This window comes from Manis pentadactyla, chromosome 2 (assembly GCF_030020395.1).
Source record: "Manis pentadactyla isolate mManPen7 chromosome 2, mManPen7.hap1, whole genome shotgun sequence".
NCBI lineage: Eukaryota > Metazoa > Chordata > Mammalia > Pholidota > Manidae > Manis > Manis pentadactyla.
The window spans coordinates 147265942-147288253 of NC_080020.1; the positions used below are offsets into that span (position 1 = coordinate 147265942).

The following is a 22312-nucleotide window of genomic DNA, read 5'->3' on the forward strand; positions in this document are numbered from 1 at the left end:
TAGTACTCATGTACCATCATTCCCTGTGATTCTGATTTGTATGGACATCAACTTTACCTAGTTGGTGTGAGGGTTAAAGAAGGTATTTTTAAAAGCATAGCACACAGCAATAAATGTCAGCTATACAGACACGTTACGTCTGTGAGAGGCACTTCCCTACCTCATTTTGAAGGCTTTTAAATAGTACGCATTCATTAGCTCTACTTTACAGACAAAGATGGAGCAGTTCAGCAGCTACCCCAAGATCACACTGAAAATAAACAGCAAAGCTAGAACCTGAACCTTCTGAACTTTAATTTCTAAATGTGTACTTCCTTGCCTAGACCAGAGAACCAACACAGGTGTCCTGGAAAACAAATTTACTTCTTCACTAATATCAGGGATATTCAGTTATTTGGTGGTAAAATTAGGAGAAAAACCCAAATGTGCTCAAAGGAAAAGAAACTGACCATTTACTTTGATAAATTTATCCAACAAACATTATCCCACCTAAGTTTAGGCTCTCTGCTAGTGTCGAAAGATAAGGCTCCTGATTTCATTCTGCCAGTGAAGACAGATGCTCCCAAAGTCTCAGAGGGGCTGTTGCAATATTATACATGAAATAATACAGAATAAAAATATACCCAGGACATGTAATGCAGCTGTTTATAGATTATACAGAGGGTACTAAGGAGGATGGTCAATTAATGTTCTCAGTAACTGTTCCTCTAGCTTTTCTTAGCAGTCACTTCTTTTCTGTCTTTCTAAAAAGTTTCTTTATAGACTGTCTTCTCTGTCTGGAATACCCCTATTCTATCTCTCCATTTAACAAGTTCCTATTTATATTCTGAGACCTACATCAAATGCAGCCTAGTCTGTGAAGGCTTCCCTGACTGCCCCGGGGCTCAGTTATTTCTCTTCTTTGTTTACTGCCCCACTAGAGTGCTCTTCAAGCCCTTCTACTGCCCTGCCACTTCCTCACCCAGGAGACAGATCATTCAGGACTTTCAGGCCCCACACGTGCTGAAGTGCCCATTCTCCCCCACCCTGGAATGCTTTAACTTCTGCATGTGCAGCAATCACAAAGGGCTGAGGCCTGCTTCTCCTTTACAGACCGACTGCTGTCATATTTGTGAGCAACACAATGCTCATGTGAAGGAGCCATCTAAACACAACTCCTGCTGTCATCCAGGCCAAAAACCACCCCAATTCTCAGTGCCATTCCTGTCTTAGAAGTGCACACTCACTTCCTGAAATTCCCTACAGACTTCAGTCTGGCCTCATTGCAGTTCTGACACTGCAATTGCTGTCAGGCTTACCAACGTTTCTTTGCAAATCTCATGACCTATTTTCAGGCCTCTTCCCTGTGAGGGTACTGTCTGCCCTCTCTCTCCACAGCCATGTTTCCCTCTTACCTCTCAGCAAGCTCCTTCGTGGTCTCCACTAAATACATCTCTGCTCCTCCCTTAAATGCTGGCTCCCTCAGAGTGACATCTTCGGTCCTCTTCCTTTCAAAAACATTAATGTAGAGACTAAATCTATTTCTCTAGCTCCAAACAATTCCCACCTGTCAATTGTCTTTAAGATTTTTTCCACTTACGTATCCTAATAGCACATCCAAAGCTTTTCCTCAAATAACTTTCTTCATTTTTTTTACCAGTTCTGTCTCTCACGCCATTACCAAATCTTTTCATTTTCCCTTGATCACGTCTAGAGGTGTGCCCTCAAAGGCAAAAGCAGCTTAGTGTTTTAGTCCCTGAGCTCCCACTCCCATCAGCAGGTACAGCAGTACCCCCCTTATCCACAGGGGAGACAGTCCAAGACCTCGAGTGGATGCTTGAAACCACAGATAGTACCAAACCCTATATATATACTGTTTTTCCTATACATACACACCTATGATAAAGTTTATAAAAAAGTTGTTAGTAAGAGACTAACAACAATAATAAAATGAAGCAATTATAACCATATACTGTAATAAAAGTTATATCAATGTGGTCTCTCTCTCAAAACATTGTACTGTATGCACACATCTTCTTGGTGTGATGATGTGAGATGATAAAATGCCTATGTGATGAGATGACGTGAGGTGAGTGATGCAGGCATTGTGATGCCATGTGAGGCTACTACTGACCTTCTGATGATACATCAGGAGGATCATCTGCTTCCGACTGTGGCTGACCGCAAGCAACTGAAGCCATGGGTAAGGGGTGGGACTACTGTACTCAAAGGATAGATTAAGAACCAAACTGACTGCAGAGTTCTTGAGTGAATCAGCTATAAATTATGACATTTTATAGACAACTGGGAAATTTAAATACAGATTAATATGTAACATTCTCACTCCCTGCTATAGACTATATCCAAATTAATTTTGTTAGCTGTGGTAATAGGATTGTGGGTTATATAGGAAAAGAATCACAGGATGTTTGTAATTTACTTTAAAATACAATGATTAAAAAAAATAAACAGTTGAAGCAAATATGCCAAAATGTTAAAAGTTATTTAAACTAGGTGATGGTCACATGGATATGCAGTATACAACTACTTTTCTGTATAATGGAAATTTTCATAAGGAAAATGATATAAATTAATTTTTACTGCTACTGCTATTAGCTTACAATATTTTGCTCTCTCAATTCTAGTTCCTATCCCCATGTAATATACCTATGTAAGTACACACACACACAGCATATATATACACACATACGAGTCATGAATCTTTTGCTATTCTACAATTTGAAATTGTTTTAGTAAACCTCTTTTTTCATTTGGATAAAAGCAGTAATTCTCTATACTTCTAAACTTCTATTTATTCTTTCATAGTATCTTTGAGCTGTTTTCAAAACCAGTTTCTTCAGAGATTTTTTAGATACTTTAGACAATAAAGGCGAAACTGCAGAATGATTATCACTTATACTTCCAAAGTGTGCTCTTCTTTTCAACAACATAAGGCAAAAAGAATACAAATCTCATTTAGGATGGCAATCCTCTAGCCAACACTGTCCAACAGACCCTCCTCCAATGACAGGAACATTCTATCATCTGTGCTGTCCAACAGGACAGCCAGCAGCCCATGTGACTATTGTGTACTTGATATGAGAATAGTATAGCTGTGAAAGTAAATTTTATTTCATACCAACTATAAAAAATCACACATTTGTGGCAACCGTGCATTCTGGACTGTTTTAACCTGTCTTCATGCAGTTTAGACAGCACAGCACTGACGTTATTGATGTGGGTCTTGGCAAGGTTTTTAAGCTTCATTAAACTGTTACAAAGTTACAAAGTCTGTAATCCAATTTTACTGGTCTAAATTAACAAACAAATGGCCACTGTCACTAGAAAGTATTAACAAGCAGATGGTTTTTGACTAGAGTTCTATGACAAAGCTGGTCATGATGACCACTCCAAATTTTCTTTTCTGTTGGGTGAGAGGATTGACAGAGCACTTTAATACCTCAGATCTATGACCTGAGTCCTAATGGGGAACTGAGTACTACAGAAACCACACGGAAAGGCGATTTTCCTGATGTCTTCTTGGAACTACTGAGGCCCTCTGCTACTAACCAGAAAGGCTTTACCTTAGCATGTCTAAGGCCAGAGAACTTGGTTATATGCTCTGTTTAGCTTGGATTTCAGTGTTGTGGGAGGAGGGGAAACATTTATATACAGCAAGTGGCAGTAAAACATAAGTGTATGTACCCACATAATGTGCACATGGAGTGACAATGAGAATATCAGAAGACTCCAGATTTCCAATTAGTCTTCTTACAGTTTTTATTAATTCAGGAGTCCTGCTGGCACAGCTCCAGTTGCACCCTACCCTTCTGTTGTTCTTTTCTAAAATCTTAGCTTGCTACTAGAAAGAAAATCATAAAAACATCAGCTTCCGACAAATACTGAAAACTGTTTATTTTGCAACTCCTTTCTCCTAGAAACAAAGTATAAGAATAAACCACCAAACATAACAATGACAAAAGTTCCAAGTGTCTGTTGAGGTCGGGGGACAGGGCCTTGTTTACCCCTTGCATCCAGGGAGCACTGCCCTGGCTCTCCAGGGCTTTCTGTCCAGGTGCAGAGTACCCCTCCCCACCACTCTCTTAAACGCAGGAATGCTGAGGGGAGGCAGGGTGAATCACTCTCTCCAAAGTCTGCAGCTAAGTAGTGATGTGGCCACTAGGAAATTCTATATGTCTGCAAGGCAAAGAAAAGCAGGCTGCAGTTGGCTGTCCTAGCACCGACCTCAGCAATTTGACCTTGCAGAAGCTGCTGCTGTCCCTTGCTACGGGAAGCCCCACATCAGCTATGAGGGTGCCAGCCCATGTTACCTACTCTCGTAGCACAACAGCTTGCTGCTTCAGACTGTCTTCCTAACCTGCAAGCCCCAATGTGAAGATATTATCTTCCTTGACTACGATTACCAGTTCCTAATACAAGGCCAGGTTAGGAGAAATAAACTCTATGGTATGCACATTCTACACCCCTAAGTTGATCAGTTGGAAAATGGTGATTTGATGTTATTTTAATAGAAAGGCATTTGCACAAGCCCTTCTACATACAATAGATTTAACTCATATTTAACTCTCCATCTCTTCTTTTACCCCCACTCATCTGCCCTACTGGCCTCTCAGTTTCTCTCAAAAGCCACAGTCTCAAAATACTTCCCCACGCCCTCACTGCAGAGAGCAGATAACTCTACCCTCACTCCTTACACTTGACAGCTCTGCCCCTCACTGGGAAAACAATTCATGGCAGATAAAGTCTTCCATGGCTGATCTCTTGAGCCCTTGGGCTTTCCCTGAATACCCAATAACTAAAGTGCAGTTTCCTAATTCAACATAAAACTAAGAAGGGAATTTCAAATAAGATAATAAAAAATAAGTAACAAGACAATTGGAGACAGGGGGCTATTTCACATAAAAATCTGAATTAAGGTAAAGATTTGGTTGGAAAAGATTCAGAAGCACAAGAAAAATGAGAAACATGAAAGCAAAGAAAGTGTTAAAATATCTCAAATTTTTTTAGCAGTTTTCCTAATATGCTATTCAGAAATATCTATATTAGCATGATAAAAATTGCAGAATTTAAATATTATGACAGGTGAAATTAAGTCAGCCAGCAAACCAGTGGAGGAAGGTGGTGAGGAAATACCTTACCCCCTGCTGATGTTAACCTGTCAGATGTCCTGTGGTCCCTGGCGTATGTATGGCACTTACCAGGCAACAGAGAAAAAATGCCAGCAGGAAATGGACAAGGCCCACAAATACCTTAAACTCAGGAAATCGGCATTTCACATCACACCTAAGCTGTGGTTTGGCCCACTTGGACCAAGCTTATCAATCATGAAAGAATTAACAGAAATTTTATAATTATATGAAATAGGCATTTTTTATTTCTAAATCCTCTAAAAACATGAAAAAAACTATTATTTAAACTAAGAAACACCCAACCCTTCCATAAAAACAGAAAACAAAAATATGTATCAATTGGGATTCAGTAATTCAAGAAGCCTAAAGAAAAATTACTAGCCCAAGATTTGTATTTGTCTTAGGCTTAGCGTTTGTTATAGAAGGCCTTTCCTCAGCCTAAGGACTTGACTTTGGATGTGGCTACAGCTAACATGGACGCTCAACCTTATCAGCACCCGGAGCACACCAGAAACAGCACCACCACTGCCACATGCTGACGTAAGGCTGTTGGTGCCTTCACCTGCCAGCCACAAATTCACCGGGACAAAAATATGAGCTGCAGGGATGAAAAACAAAGGGCATTTTCCTATATTAAGTTCTGGAACTTGTGAAGAATTCAACTTGATAAAGTTCTTAACATGCTTTATTTAAACTAATGTCACATTTGAAAAAATTGTTACATATATGGTATAGGTTCAATGGTTGGTGTCACAAAAAGAAAAAACAAAGAAAAAGACCTTGCTTCTTTTGGCAAAAAAGAAAGTGGAGTATACACTTAATGATAACTATAGACTCCTTTAGAAATTTATTGGAAAACAGCATGGCTTACCTGAGTCTAAAACAAAAAAAAAGGGCAGACAGAAATAGAGAATATAAATTAAAAAATTAATCCAAGTAATGGAGTAAGGTAATTCTCATTTGTAAACACATTTCTTGCTTTCTTAGATTTTACTAAAACATTGGTAATTCAAGGGTTCCTAAAATGAAGACAAAATATTTAACTATACTCTTTGGTGTAAGTCAAAGTATAAAGGGATTGCAGACTCAACCCAGAAGAAGCACTGGGTCAGGAATGCAATCTCTATTAATTAGGTATCCCAGCTGGGCAGTGGGTTTGCAGCTGTTAACTTGATCAATGACTTACCTAAATGTCATCTCTACTGATTCGCTTATAAATTACCAGCAAGTGAGACTAATGTACAGGTGCTAATTTATTTAAACTGTTCTCTACAGTTCTACCTAGCTTTATAAACTGCATCTGGCACCTAATGTTAGCTGTCAGTTGTACTTAGATATGCCTGTCCTAATGACTCTGTTCATTAGAAGTGAGCACAAATTATGAAATATTGTGAAAAATGATACATCAAATAGAATGGGCACAGCAAATCAATTAGAGAAACTTCATACAGCATATTCACACTTAGAAGAATAAAACATTCTGGTTTCAGAATGAGGTCTATAATACCAATTAAAAAGTAATTGGTAGACTTCAGCAGTGTTATAAATCAATTTGCTGGCATTTTTCCTGAAATTCTATAGTAATGTAGAACTGAACTTTTAATTCCCAAATAGAGACATTAGTAAATGCAAGTGCAACTCTGTATTCATAATATTTAATATAACTGAAATGTCTCCAACTTAAAATTTATAACTGATACTGCTTCACTCAAAAAGGAAAATGCAAATACCAGTGGTCCTTTATGTGTTTACAGCATGACTTAGGGGAAAAGAGTATTTGCTGGTATATGTGAAAGGATGAAAAGACCCAACAATACCAGAGATGAGCAAACCTCAGCTCAATGTCCTCTCTGGCATGACAATGCGTTACAATGTCACCTGGCCAGCCTTCAGTCTTGGGTCACTGAGGCAAACCCTTTCTGCCCCACCTCTGTTACACACTATGGGGCTTATTTCTTTCCAGTCTCCAGACACATGGAATCTTCTTTTCACCAAACTCTACTTTACACTGAATTATGAAACCCACTCAGCTCAGTGTTCAATCTATCAGATTAATCCTCACAGTAACATATATTGCCACAGCCCAAACCCAGCATTAAATTACATTTTCAAAATATTTAGCACACATTTAGGTACTTTCAGCATGACACCATATACGCTACTGCTTTGTCAGAGGGGGCCCATTTTTCCTCCTGTTAGCTCTGCTGAAGGTTTTCAGTGGCACCATAGTGGTTCAGTGGGGAAGGATAAGAGGTGGTTTCTTTCTTTTCAACAGAACTTCAGAAATTAAGCAAGAACCAAACTATCTTGAAATAGAGAAAACTAGCTGTCCATGACTAATTTATTTTTAGTTAACTTGCTATTTCACAAACTAAAAACAACCATATTTTTCATATAAATTTAATACCAAGATTGAGCATTAAATACAGCAATTTTGAAAAAAAAAATTCTAGCAGGTATACAATGCTGTAGCTTTAATAATAAAAAACTAATAAATAACATAACTTCAAATACCAACAGGGACAAGCAGAATTATTTTTATTCATAAAATTTTATCTGTCATATTTCCTTTTATTTTACCAACCCACACCTGTCTCAATAAAGCCTTATTAAGGAAACACTACCATATAAAATTAGGTAGGTATAATTTCCACACCTAAATTGGTGTGCTACACTCACTGAGGGCAGAGGCCAGATTTCTCTTCAAGTTCAACCTTCTTGAATAAAGATGTAAACCTAGGCACCAACAAAAAGCCTGGAAGAGCTGAACCACTGACATAAATCCATGAATGTACTTAGTAGGAAGGGCACACAGGTCCCCATGCCAAGACTAGTGGCACTTAGTCTCAATTCACATGCCTAACAAGGTTAGTAATGCCAGGAGGTTGGAAGGCAGGAGAGTAGCTGGAGGCAGACACACAGACATAGACAAGCTGACAGGAAGGGAGATGGCAGGAACCAGTAACACAGCAGCCAGGCCACTCAGTACAGGGATGAATGTGCACTATGGGCACAGGCAGGGAACCACAGTTTAACAAACCCACTGAAAAAGGCAAAACCTGAGGCACTCTAAGATTAAATGATACTCACTATACTCTGCTAAATAAGGTAGGAGAGACCACAGTTTATTTTGGGAAATGTTACCAAAATAATTCATCTTTGCAAGTGTGGAAAAAACAGACTTTGGATGCACAAAAAAGCCTTGTACAGCCTCAGATTCCTTCACAAAAAAGACGTACCTTAGAATGTTTTCGTAAAGATTAACTGCGGTAATGTGTATTAGGTGCCCAGAGAGCATCTTGAACATATATAATATAGGAGATTTTTAGTAAGTGGAGGCATTTTTCATTACAAATAACAATTAAAAATCGGTTTCCTTTATTCAGAAAATTCACTTTTATGGAATATCTAATTTCCTGGTCATATAAGAGAAAAAGTACTGTACCTAGTATTAATTTATATATTAAAAGCCAAACACATTATAAAAAGCATTATAACTTCTAAATATTTAACAGCAATTACAGTATTCTTCCAAAGATTATCTGGAAGCTTAAACATTTTCCTGATTTTTGGATATCAAATTATTTTTGTCTTTACAAACAACAGCATTTTGTCAGTTTGGAACTGTTAAGTAAGGCTCATCAGCTATACTCTCTTCACATTATATACACAGCTGAATGTTTAATAAAAATAATGGTTTCAAAACCATAAATGAAAACTGGAACTATAATTAGTATATAATTTTAATGTTTTCGTAACAGTTGGTCGTTATTGTCCTCTTTTGCTTTTACATCTACTTAGATGCCTCAGAGAGTTCACTAAATTAACTGATGTAAAATGAGACTCAGTGAAGCATCAGTCACTTGCAGGAAAGGACAGCACGGCAGAACTTTGTCACCAGCACCAAGGAAAATGGCTAACACTCACTTCCATGCAGACTTAGTGTGCTGCTGAAGCAAAACACCAACCTATGCATAGTGTGCAACCTCCAGCTTACATCACTCAGTGACACTTCAGTGTGCTCCACAGCATTTCAGATAATTTCCCCCAATATTCAGGCTCAGGTGGCAAGGAAGATTTGTGTGACAAAGGCAATTAAAGAATGAGTGAATGATTCAAATTATGGTAGATTTTATTTATTATACTCAGTAGTAATGAAACAATAGGCATTGCATTAATCTCATGCTCCTTAAATAGGGAGGTAGGTAAACAGTATTATTTTAGAGATGAGAAAAAGCCAGTGACAGAGTGCTGTGACTCACTAAACATTAGTGACACTACAAAGAATCGCCTAATCTCAGGTTCTGCATCTTTCTACATCACTTCAACTATAATGCAGATTTATGCTTTTTAAGAAAAGATCCATTTAACAACAAAGTTCTACATTTCTGCATCCATACGTAATTCTTATAACACAAGAAACTCAGCTTCTCTTTAGAGGATTCTTACATATTTTAAGAAGCAATGATATTTTTTCATATTAATTCGTGATTTTGTTACTTTATTGGCTAAATCTAAGGGTATTTTTATTATACCCTATTAGCACAATGACAAAAAATAACATCAAATTATTTTCACCATATCTACACAAATGCAGTTTTACAAGTACAGAAAAGCTGTTACCTCTCACATTTACATACTGATGAAAAACATCTCTGCTTTGGAAAACAATTCTATATTTTTAGAACCAGAACTAAACATTGTTTCTTCCTGACTGAATGATGGAATATTTTTAGACTTCTCTAAATACTGTAATAAGGACATTCTAGATGGAGCCACCAAATGTTTGTTGTAAACAGCTTTAATAATTTTTTTTAGTTATTTTAATATATGAAAAAAGGCATTTTATATTGAATATTTTTGCTTAAATATATTACATAGATGGTTTCAGCTACCACTCTTTTAGCAACTGAATAAGCTGTATGAAAAAACCAATTTCCAAAATATATAAAGTAACAAATGATTTACTGTGAATTCAGTGGCACCAAATTTATCTATATGAATATTATACAGTGCGCCTAGATTTTTAACTAAGTGACCGAATTATAGGCCATCTACTTTATATAAATTAAATCCTCATGAAAATAATTTTGATGTCCTAAACTAATATTCTGATTAGATATCCAAACAATGAACTAACCACTCCAAACAACATAATTATTAATACTTATGTTGTGAAAATGTTTATACCTTCATACACAATCATAAAACTGTTCAGTGATTTTATTTCTCTCAATAAGCTAAATATGCCCCTGGTACACCCAAAAAGATAGTAAAGAGATGCTAAAATGTCTCAGTGATAAATGCAGTTGGGTAGTGGGATCCTCTTGCTCAGAACAGTTACTCAGGGATACACAGGTCACAGGGAGAGAGCAGAGGACCATTCCAAGCAAAGAGTAATAACAGACAAAAAAAACTACCAACAAACAAAGTCCAGACCCCAATGGCTTTACTGATAAATTCAACCAAACATTTAAAGAAGAATACCAATTCTTCAAACTCTCCAAAATAGAAGAGAACACTTCCCAGCTTATCCTATGAGGCCAGTATCACCTTGATATGAAAAAGATATTATAAGAAAACTACAGATCAATATCAACTAGACACAAACCCTCAACAAAATGCTAGCAACCAAATCCAGAAGCACATAATCAAGATTATTCACAATGACAAAGTGAGGATCTATTCCAGGAACACAAGGCTGGCTTAATATCCAAATCAATCCACGTAAAAACAAACAAACAAACAATCTGTATCTCTTAAAGTATTAACTAACTTTGATACAGGATAAAATCTCTGATTTTTGTGAGTCTTAACTGGCATCTAATACTTTATGTCAGCTCAAGGTAACAGTAAAGGCTTTACTATTAATAAGTAATGTTTCATTGAACAACGTTAAAAAACAAAATCTGCATTTGCTTCTATCACTCTCAGAACAAATCTCTAAATAAAATGAGACTGCCCTTTATGATTGATTTTATATCATATCTGTTTAAATTTTTTGCTTGTGTTTGTCTCTTTAGTCCTACAACAACATGCAAGTAGTTGTTACTATTTTAATTTAATAAAGATAAAGAAAACAAAAAATTAACATATACCATACCAGTAAAAGACATGACTTCATAATTTTTCAAAAAAAGGCATCTGATAATATCCAACACCTCTTTATGATAGAAACACTGAACAAACTAGGTATGAGAAGGAACTTCCTAAACCTAAAGAACATCTACAAAAACACCCATGGTTGAATCATATTTATAGATAAAGACTGAATGATTTCCCCTAAGATCAGGAACAAGATGAGGATATTCACCCTCACCATTTCTGCTGGAGGTTCCAGCCAGGGCAATGAGGCAAAAAAAGGATTAAGAGGCAGCCAGACTGAAAAGAAAGAAGTAAAACAATTTCTATTTGCAGGTGAAAATATTCTGCCCACAGAAAATCCTAAGGAAATCACTACAAAACTAAAAGAATTAATAAATGAGTTCAGCGAGACTGTAGGATTCAAGATCAAAAATACATGAAAACTAATTGTATTTTTATCATTTGCGATGAAGAATCCAAAAATTAAGAAAAGAATTCTATTTACAGAATAAAGAAAGAAACTAATGCTTAGGAATAAACTTAAATGCCAAACTTAACCTCTGAAAACTAAAAACATTACTGAAAGAAATTTTTAAAAATCTAAATAAATAAAAAGACATTTCATATTCACAGATCAGAAGACTTAACATTAAGATGGCAATATTCTCAAAACTGATCTAGAGACTCAACACAATCCCTATCAAAATCCTAGCTGATGACACAAAAATTGACAAGTTCATCCTTAAATTCATATGAAATTCAAGGGGCCCAGAACAGCCAAAGTGATCTTGAAAAAGAACCAAGTAGGAGTACCAGCACTTTCCAACTGCAAAATTCACTACAAAGCTAGAGTAATCAAGATGGGGTCATCCTGGCATAAAGATAAATATACAGACCAATGGAATATAACTGACATTTCAGAAAAAATCCTCATGTTTATAGCTTGTTGATTTCTGGTAAGGGTGACAAAACAGTTCAGTGGGGAAACAAGTCTTTTCAACAAATGGTGCTAGGACAACTGGATAAAAAATGTAAAAGAAAGAAGCTGGACCCCTATCTCACACTACATACAAAATTTACCTCAGAATGGATCAAGGATCCAAAAATGTCAAAACTAAAATTATAAAACTCTTAGAGGAAAACTTAATGGTACATCTTCACGATTTTGGATTAGCAATGGTTTCTTAGTTATATACCAAGAGAAGTAGAAACATATGACCACACAAAAACTTTTACATGTACACTCATAGCAGCTTTATTTGTATCAGCCAAGAATGGAAACAATCCAAATGCCTATAAATTGATGAATGAATCAAAAAGAAATATGATATATCCACACAATGGAAAATCATTTTACAACAAAAAGGAATGAACTACTCATATATGTTACAGTATGGATGAATCTTGCAAACAATATGCTAAATACGAGAAGCCAGTCACAAATCACCACATATGGTATGATTCTGTTTATATGAAATGTCCAGACCAGGCACATCATTATAGAGAGAAAGTAGAAAACAGTTGCCTACAGCTGGGAGGGATGGGGGAAGTGAAGAGTGACTGATAATTCAAGTTGTGTAATGGGATGAAGACAATGTTCTAAAATTAGATGATGATGGAGGCTGCATACAACTCTGTGAATAGACTAAAATCCAGTAAACTGTGCTCCTTAGATGGTATGTGAATTATGTCTCAATAAAAAAGCTACCAAAGTAGCAACCTAAGTGTCCATCAGTAGATAAATGGATAAAAAAGCTGTGGTATATATACACAATGGAATATTATTGAGCCATAAGAAAAAAACAAATCCTACCATTTGCAACAACATGCATGGAGCTAGAGGGTATTATGTTCAGTGAAATAAATCAGTCAGAGAAAGACAAATGCCAAATGATTTCCCTCATTTGTGGAGTATAACAATGAAGCAAAACTGAAGGAACAAAATAGCAGCAGACTCACAGACTCCAAGAAGGGACTGGTGGTTACTAAAGGGGGGGAGAAGTGGGGGAGGGCGGGTGGGAAAGGAGGGAGAAGGGGACTGTGGGGCAGCATGATTGGTGCACATGATGTATGTGGGTTCATGGAGAAGACAGCGTAATTCAGAGAAGGCAAACAGGGACTCTGTGGCATCTTACCACACTGATGGACAGTGACTGCAGTGGGGTATGGTGGGGGGGGACTTGATAATAAGAGTGAATGTAATAACCACATTGTTTTTCTTGTGAAAATTTCACAAAAGTGTATATCAATGATACCTTAAAAAAAAAAAAACACCTACCAAAGGAGAAAAAAAAAAAGAAACAGTAAAGTAGTCTCAAGAGAGTTAGGGGAGCAGAGATTATGTTCCTATTTGGAAAAGAAAAATCTGTATTATGACTATATGTGTCAAGATGCTCATTATTCCCCTATCTTTTATTTTATTGTTTATTTAATTTATTAAAGTATTATTGATATACACTTTTATGAGTGTTCCACGTTCCTTCACCCATATTATCAAGTCCCCCCATACCCCACTGCAGTCACTGTCCATCAGTGTAGTAAGATGCCACAGATTCGCTATTTGCCTTCTCTGTGCTACACAGTCTTCCCCGTGACCCGCTACATCATGTGTATTAAACATAACACCCCTCAATCCCTTTACCCTATCTTTTAAAAGGATACATGTTATAAGATGGAAAGGATAAGATCTTATTTTGGTTTTGGTTCCCTTCTTCACTTCTTTAAAAAATCTTAACTTTTTGAATATGTAAACACTAGTTACTTTTTGTCCTTTTCTTTAATTCTTCTTGAAAGATTATAATCTTTTTGAGTATGCAGCTATCAAGCTAAAAATTCTGTAATACATTCTGGATACTGTCAGGCATCTATTATCTATGAAATGAGGCAGATATAAAGAAAGAACACTAAGTTCAAAATGTAAAATCTCAGAGCACTTCCCTTTTGTCACACTTACATATTTAAACATGATGTTTATCCTTTCAGTGCCTCAGTCTCCTCTAAAATGAATACCTAGGCTACCTGTGATAAAAATTAGTGTTATACAAATAGAGTTTCCTCCATATTCCCAAATACTGTTCAGGTCACTGTAAGATTCAAACACAGGATGGCAGCTATGAGGTCCATAACTCCAAATCACCTACGCTTAGAAGGGCTATAAGAAATCCTTCTAGTTGACTCAAAAATGTTTGTCTAGGGCCTTAAAGAATACTGAAGTTTCATGTACAAATAACTGGGAAAGGTACACAAAAATATGGGAATTAAACTAAAATGCACAAAAATCATAAAGTGATTAAAGTAATGTATTTAAAGTCATATAAAATGTTAATCTACACAAAGATGTTATTCTTTGGTTAAATATGGGACATGGCATAGTATGAGTTACTTTTAAAAAATCAGAACAAGCTTCAAAGTTGTTAAATTAAGTTCCTTTGCTTAAAATGATTGTGAGATGGCTAATCAAAGTATTACTGATTGGTACTTTTATCAGGATTATAATAATTCAAGAGTGGAACAGGAACAGAGCTCTAATCCTAATTCTCAAATCACTTAGAACACATCCTTACTGAAAATTCAAATAGATAGTTAAGTTGATAAAAACACTGGATTTAGGTTTACTTGTGAGAGTTCCTATAAACTTGACTATATTTCTATTACCACTTGTTTTAATCATTTTGTAAGAAAGCTGAGTTTAAGACTACACAAGACAAATGGTTCCAAATTATATTTAAGCATTCATAGTAGCTCCTATGACCTTGAATCAAGGAAAGATATTATCCATTTCTAGTTAAAACCTAAAACTCACTTTATAATGCATCAAATGCAGAGTAGCATCTGTCTTTGAAATCACAGTTCCAGCTTGCAATGATATTGGCATTTTTCCCTATTCTGACAGTTTGATTAAAATTTACACAGAGTTAATGGGCTCAGGATGAAAATAATGCTTTCAATTTCCCAAACCCTACAGCAATTACTTTTCCAACAGAGTTGCTGTACTTACGTCAATATCCTCTTCAGTAAAAGTTTCTGGATCTTCTCCCATCATGTTGGCTAAATGTCTCTTTCCTATGTTGAACTCTTCAATCTGCTTTTTAATAAAATCCACTGTGTAAGTTCCACGTCTTAAGGCTGCAATATTTTTCTTTGTTGTTACACCCGTGGTGTGTCTTAGCCTTAATATCTAGCAGAAAATAGAAATGGAAAGAAAAGAGTTTAAATTAATGTTCTTGTAAGCCACTGTTTCTAAATAAACAGAATATTCAAACAGCTGTTTTTTTTTATTATGGTACTCAGTTGACAGAGTCTGGAAACCAGGTAAAAGGCCTGCTAAAGCCATTAGAAATTGTCCCCTGTCCAAAAGCTTGCTTTTAAAAGCCGTGCTTACAAAGTAAACTAATAGCATTTCAACACACTGAAAATAAAAATACCTGTACATGATATGCTACTTCCTTATCTACTACAAATATCCACATTTGATACTGATGGGTCAATGTCAGCGAGTTGTGATTTTCTGACAAACAGGGGATTAAGAGTAAAATGCCACTCCCTTAAAAAGAGGGAAATGCACCTGCAGACAGAAACTAGCAAGCAGAAGACACAGTAGTGCAGGGACATGTACCTGGGAACACTTAGGCCATAGGAACTCACCTTGTTCGAAGGCACAGAACAGCCTATCTTTACGTGCCTTAATACAGTAGTTTGGCTTAGCTTGTGACTAGTCTATGGTCCTCATTTTAAGCTGACACAGTGAAGAAAGTTCACTGAACATCGAGATACCATACTAATTTGGTTCAACATGCTAATTATACAAATAAGGGCTTTCATATCCTTTTAAACTATTAGTACTGGATGATGAATGATCCTTTCATACTGTAGGCCCAAGGCATTAATATTTCACCTGTAATGAAGGGTTCTAAAAATCAGAAAAATTCTCAAATCATCAGTCAGCTGCACCCAGTAACTGGATGTAACTATATCCGATCTTTCTGGTTCTGGCTTGTCTCAAAATCTTAAATCTAAAGCTCTCAACCTTCATCCCAGCCTAAACAATTTTAAACACTCTTAAAGCAATATTCAGACTTTAAAGCTGCGCTTCCTAGAAACTCATTCCCCTTTCCATAAACATAAAAATGTCTCACACACCCACCACCACCAGCACCATCCCTCCTTCATCCATCCCCCACCCTTTTGAGAACCAGAAAGCCAAGCAATTCAAATATGTTACTACAGTTACAAGAGAAAGTAGAACAGATACAATACAAATATTACAATATCCAATTAATAGTAAGAATTATGTTCTTAATTAAAACCTATACATGCTTATGTTACTCTACAAGAAGATAGGTCAAAGAAATAACCAATCTTCCCATGTTTTCTTCTGTCTGCTACTTCTATACCTTTTCTTCTTCCTTCCTAATTACAACCCTTTAGTAGAATTTGTGCCTCATATCGAAAATTATCGAGTATCATAATTCTTCCAAGTGGTAAAGATACCTCAAGACAAATGCTGGGCATAGAAGCCACAGGGCATAAATCTGCAAAGAAGTAAAAAGCTAACCTTTTCAAAGAATATTGCTTCTCTCTCACTTAACAACTTTACATTTCCCTGTATGGCCCTGGAAGATGACTGAATAGCCAGAGACGGGTAAGATTCCTCAAGGGAGGAACGACCTAAGACAGGCACAGTCGCAGGGGGGCCATCAGGTGAGAAACTGGGGATCAACAGAGGTGAGGTTTAGAACCTCATCCCCCGTTTTGAAAAAATCTGTGGATGTTTTGTTTCCCTTGCCTAGCTTGGATTAATACTTAGTCTACAGGTACAGATCTGATCATCTACATTTGCCCTCTTACAGCACTAAATTATGTTTTCTACCTTTATCTTGCATCTACCTACCACTTCAGCATTTTATTTAAAAAAATAATAATAATAAGGGAGAAATGTGGGATTCATCAAATGAATAATCATATCTGACTTGATTGTTTATAGTTCATGATGTGTGATCAAAACCTAAAGTTTCTGTGATATGACTGCCGCTTGCACTGTTCACCATGTAAGAACTTATTTACTATGTAAGAACTTGTTCGTTACGCTTCAGAAGATTGGAGACTGTTAAGAATTAGGCTTGGGGTTGATGAATGATTGTGCATTGAGTCCCCTATACAGAATTTTATTGTTAACAACCATTTGATCAATAAATATGAGAGATGCCCTCTCAAAAAAAAAGAATTATGTTCTTAAACTCTTAACAAATTAAAATGGTGATTGGACAGTTTCTTGTGACTCTAATAAGGAAGAAAGAGCAATTAAAAATTCCAAGAAACTCAGACACTGAGAAGGATTGGTGGTTACCATAGAAAAGGGGTGAGGGTGGATGGGTGAAAATAGGCGAAGGGGATAAAGAGGCACAAAATCTCAATCATAATATAAATCAGTCACAGGGATGAAAATAGAGCATAGAGAATATAGTCAATGGTTCTGTAACATCTTTCTAGGTTGACAACTACAATAGTTGGGGTGAGCATTTAACAATGTGGTAACCGTTGAATCACTGTTGTATACTTGAAATCAATGTAATATTGTGTACATCAACTATAATAAAATACAGTAGTAACTAAAAAGTAATAATAAAGAAAGAAAAAGAAAAAAGGTAGTGTTCTATTTTATACATACCACAGGCATTTTCACAAAGTCAAGGTGATTTAAATTGTAGTTATTACAACAAAGGCAAATAGGAACTATTATATAGAATGCATTAACTCAATTAATAACTTTAAAACACCTCCACTCCTGTAGATATTTAGGCCATTCCAAATACTGCAAAATCAGTACCTCTTAATTTCTTAAGGAACAATTTGAGAATACAGAGAAAGCTGTGAACTTTGTCCTCAGAACAATTCTTGATGAACCAAATTTTCCCATATGATTTTGGTGGGCCTACCCAGCATTCGGTAAAGTTTCAGTGGACATTACATTAAGTAACTCTCTTCTAAACATATTTGACATTAAACATTTATTGTATGACTATATGACAGGCAATGCAGGGGGGTAGGGATGTCTCCCCCACAGGAGTAAAACTTTGTTTTCAGGAGATTAAAAAATCTCATTTTACCGTACAACGAGAGATAAATGTATGTATCTTAGCTAACATACAAAACATATATGGTATTATAATTTCATAGTGGAGAGTCAATTAGATAAATAAAACAATGTGAAGTGTCTCCTTAGGGGTTGATGTAATTCCACTGGAAATGGAAGGGCTGAGAGAGAAATACTGGTCATGAGAGGTTTGACTTCAGGACTTCTAAGTAAAGTATACATTGTAACCCACCATGCTTTCAATTTAACTCTCCTTTTAAGCATCTCTGCATACATGTTATTAATCAAGCCAAAATATAAGTATACACAATTCTTGGAGGCATAACTGTGGTTGTAAGAGTTAAAAAAATAATAAAACAAAATTCCATGAAATTTTATAGTTTATTTCTCCTCAGGAGTGCAAAGAAGTTTATCTCTTTATATTCTTAAAGGACAATTACATTTCCTTAAGAGGTTTTCTAAAGATACTGCGTTTCAAGTAAGAACAGGCCCACATCTAGTCATCTTGGTTAGCCTGCCCTTTTATGGCCAGTTTGTACAGCCCGTGGCTCTCCCCGGAGCCAAGGGCCACCAGCACCAACGCCCCATCTCCGCAGTTGTACAATCTTAGGTTTATTTTCTCCAGGGTTTTGTTTTATTTTATGATTCCCTATCTTCCTTGAAGAATGGAGAATGCTTCTTTCATATTCGAAGTGAGGAGAAATGTGTTCTGCTCTAACAATAATGGCAAAGGTATGATTTGGGGGAGAAAAGTAGCATCACAAAGTAGAGTTTACTCTCCCAAATGTCCCATTGCCGAAAGAATGACGACACTGCAGGTTTCGCACATCAAATGACAAAGTGCTTGTGCCCACAGCTAAAACAACCCATTCATAGTAGAGGTGAGCCCACCACACCTCAAACCAGTCACCAGCCACAGCCTCAAGAGAAATGGGTCTTCCAGTGAAAATGGGAGACTTCCCCTCACTGAAGTAACAAATTCTAGAGAAAGAGCAAGACAAGGAAGGAAAGTGGAGTTTAACTGGGAGCATGACAAATTGAGCTGCTTAATGGGGGTCTCCAGAGAGAATGGTGTCCAGAAGCGGCTGGCTCTGGAGGTGTGTACACAGGAGTGAGCAGCATGGGACACGATGTTTACGCCTTCAGAGTAGGGGAAATGACAGGTATTTGTTAGAATGAGCAACATCTCTTCCACTATGCAAACAAAAGTTTGTGAGGTAAAGCAGACAGAAAAGTAAGGTTACTTAGGTCTAAGGCCACCACTTCTGTGTCAAAAAGGACATAACGCAGTCTACAGGGTAAGGGTTGATAGGCTGATGCACTGAATACTTCATATTTGAAGAGCAACGATACAGTGGTTGTAAAAGGCAGACAGAAAATCAAAGGAAAAAATTAGAAGACAAAAGCTTAAGTATCCATTTATACTGGATGTGAGCCAGAAGATTAATACTAAAGAATCAGGTAGGAATCTACATCTATACCATATCTGTAACATTTCCCTTGTATCTTTTCACTTCCTATATATTTCCTGTGTATGTTTCACTGGTATATGCAAAGCACTGTTAGTGCAGGAGAGTCCCATGTTAGGGCAGACTGCATGCAATATTTTCATCTTGAGTTCAATTGTTAGATTGTAATACTACAACTTTCAAACTCCTATTTGCATTTCCCTGGAATATCACTGTTCACATCTTTTATTTTAATTTTGAGTCATTTTAGGTTTTGTTTTTTCTACCCAATCTGAGTTTTTAAATTCATAAGACTATCCCATTTAAATGGATTTTGATAGATATTCAGTCTTATTTTTTATCTTATATTTTCTATGCTTTTGTTCTTGATTTTTTTCTTTTGCTATATGGTCTGCAGTTAAAACGTTTGTCTTTTGATCTGGCAGTTTGGACAATATACAGCCTGCTTTTATTTTACTAGTGATTATCTGTATATCGCTGAATAAAATGCTTAAGTGTATTTCCATCAACTTCAGATAAAACAAATAAGCAAATTCAACAAATTCTTCTTCAATCACAGTAATTATGTTATTCTGTCCTCCATGTCTATCAGTTTCTTAGTCTTATTTCATGTCCTTTCTTGCATTCTATGCGATTTTTTCCTCCCCACCCCATTTCCCTATTTTTGGGCACTGCAGTTACTTCTGTAACCACTCTGAATTTTTAGCTCCTTATATCATTAGTTTATCTTCAAAATTCTTTCCTTAACAGTTTCTTTTAATCATATCTGCTTGTTTTATCCTGTTTTATATAACTCCTTTCCTCACCTAAAGACTTTTTAAATGGTCTTGACAGTGCTAGTGACAGTAAAATACTTCTTCCACTTTGTTGAGTAAGTATGCCTTTATCTTCTTCATCTCTCTCTCCCACATTGTTCCTTTAATACTTTTGTTCCTACAACATTTTAGCAGTCTCAAAAGCAAGAATTGATTATTGGCTCAAAGACTCATTTCTTCCCTTCATTTAAAATTATCTTGTCTCATCAAGCAAAATTATCTTGTCTCTGTTTATATTCTCTGGAGTTTGTGACACGAAGTGGCAGTTTCTAAGTTGTAACACAAATGAAGCTTAAAAAATACTTGTAAAAATTCTTATTGTTCACTTAGAAATTTTAAGGGTCTCTAAGATATTTTCAAAGACATATGTATATACTGCCTAAAGCTATGACATTCTGGAAATTCATATTTAAGTTACAAAACATCACAGCATTAGTACCAAAATACCACCCGAATTGAATACATTTTTTTAAAGTTCTGAAGTATTCCAGCAATGAATTCACACAAAAATATTTACATTCAAATGAGTCCATTATTCTTTAATGCAATCCATTAAGTGAGATGAGGCCTAGTGTGAATGACCAGACCTTTAGCTAAGAACACTAAGAATTCCTGAAAAGAATGTGCTTTGCCACAGATAAATACAATTCCCCAAAAAATTTTCTACAGCTTCTATTTCCAACTAAAAAGCTATGAAAGAGAATTTTCCTCAGACATTGTTTTTATGGAATAGTGTAGATACAACTTGACAGATTTGTTTCTTTTTAAAGATAATCAGTGGGTCAGACAACTATAATTTCAATCAAGCAGGTTGCCAAAGAAGCAGACACATCCTGACAGAGAAGTGAAGTCCCAAATCTGGCCAAATGCCAGTGTTACACACTACTTCAATGGTATTACAAGGGTATTAAGGAGTCTCCTTTTTGTTCAATTGGATAAAAATGGAACAAAGAAAAATCTGCTGCTAATCTGAATAGAAAAGGCAAAAAAAAAATACTGTGAGGAATAGAAGGTAAAGACTAAAGTCAGATTAGAGAAATGTGGATAGAAAGAAACAATGTAAGAACTCCAAGACAGAGATCATAGTAACCCTTTTGAATACGTTTATATTTTTATCAACTAGAGGTCTCTGGATGCAAGCTAAAGAAACTGACTTTGCTTTACTTAAATTTCTTGGAAGGCTAACATGGCCCACAAACCTATACTTGAAACAAACAGGGTCCAAAGCATCTTTGGTAAGCTAAAAAGTAGAAACTTCAACAATACACAGCATTCAATGAAGTCAGAATATAGCCATTAAGATAAAATGGTATTCCAACAGCCTGGTCTCTCTGCTTAGATCTCCAGGGAGGGAATAATCTTAATGGACTGCCTTGGTTCAGATGTCCCAGAGTACAGTTCTTCTGGACTATAAGCAACGGGAAGAACTCATTCCTCCTAAGAAAACTAGGGTGCCATTATGAAAGGGAAATGGACACTGGGTTAAACAAACAGGAAAATTTACTATAATACATAAGCAAAATTCACCATTCATATTCATTCTACAAACTGTTGTAAATTAAGAGACTTAACATACTTGCCTAGCAAATAAGATATACAGACCTTATTTGAATACTGATTTAAACAAACCAACTATAAAAAAATCATTGTTGGGTCAATCAGGGAAATTTGGACATGAAATGGATAACAGACAGTATCAAGAACTTGTTCATTCTGTTAGAT

General features: G+C 36.1%; 1 protein-coding gene across 1 annotated transcript in view; it reads right to left on the bottom strand.

Moving 5' to 3' along the window:
• MRPS9 (mitochondrial ribosomal protein S9) overlaps window positions 1–22312 on the bottom strand; it is a 74299-nt gene that overhangs the window by 41410 nt on the left and 10577 nt on the right. The window contains exon 2 of the mRNA XM_036921495.2: window positions 15211–15390. Within this exon, the coding sequence (XP_036777390.1) occupies window positions 15211–15390 (180 nt within the window). The remainder of the gene's footprint in view (window positions 1–15210; window positions 15391–22312) is intronic.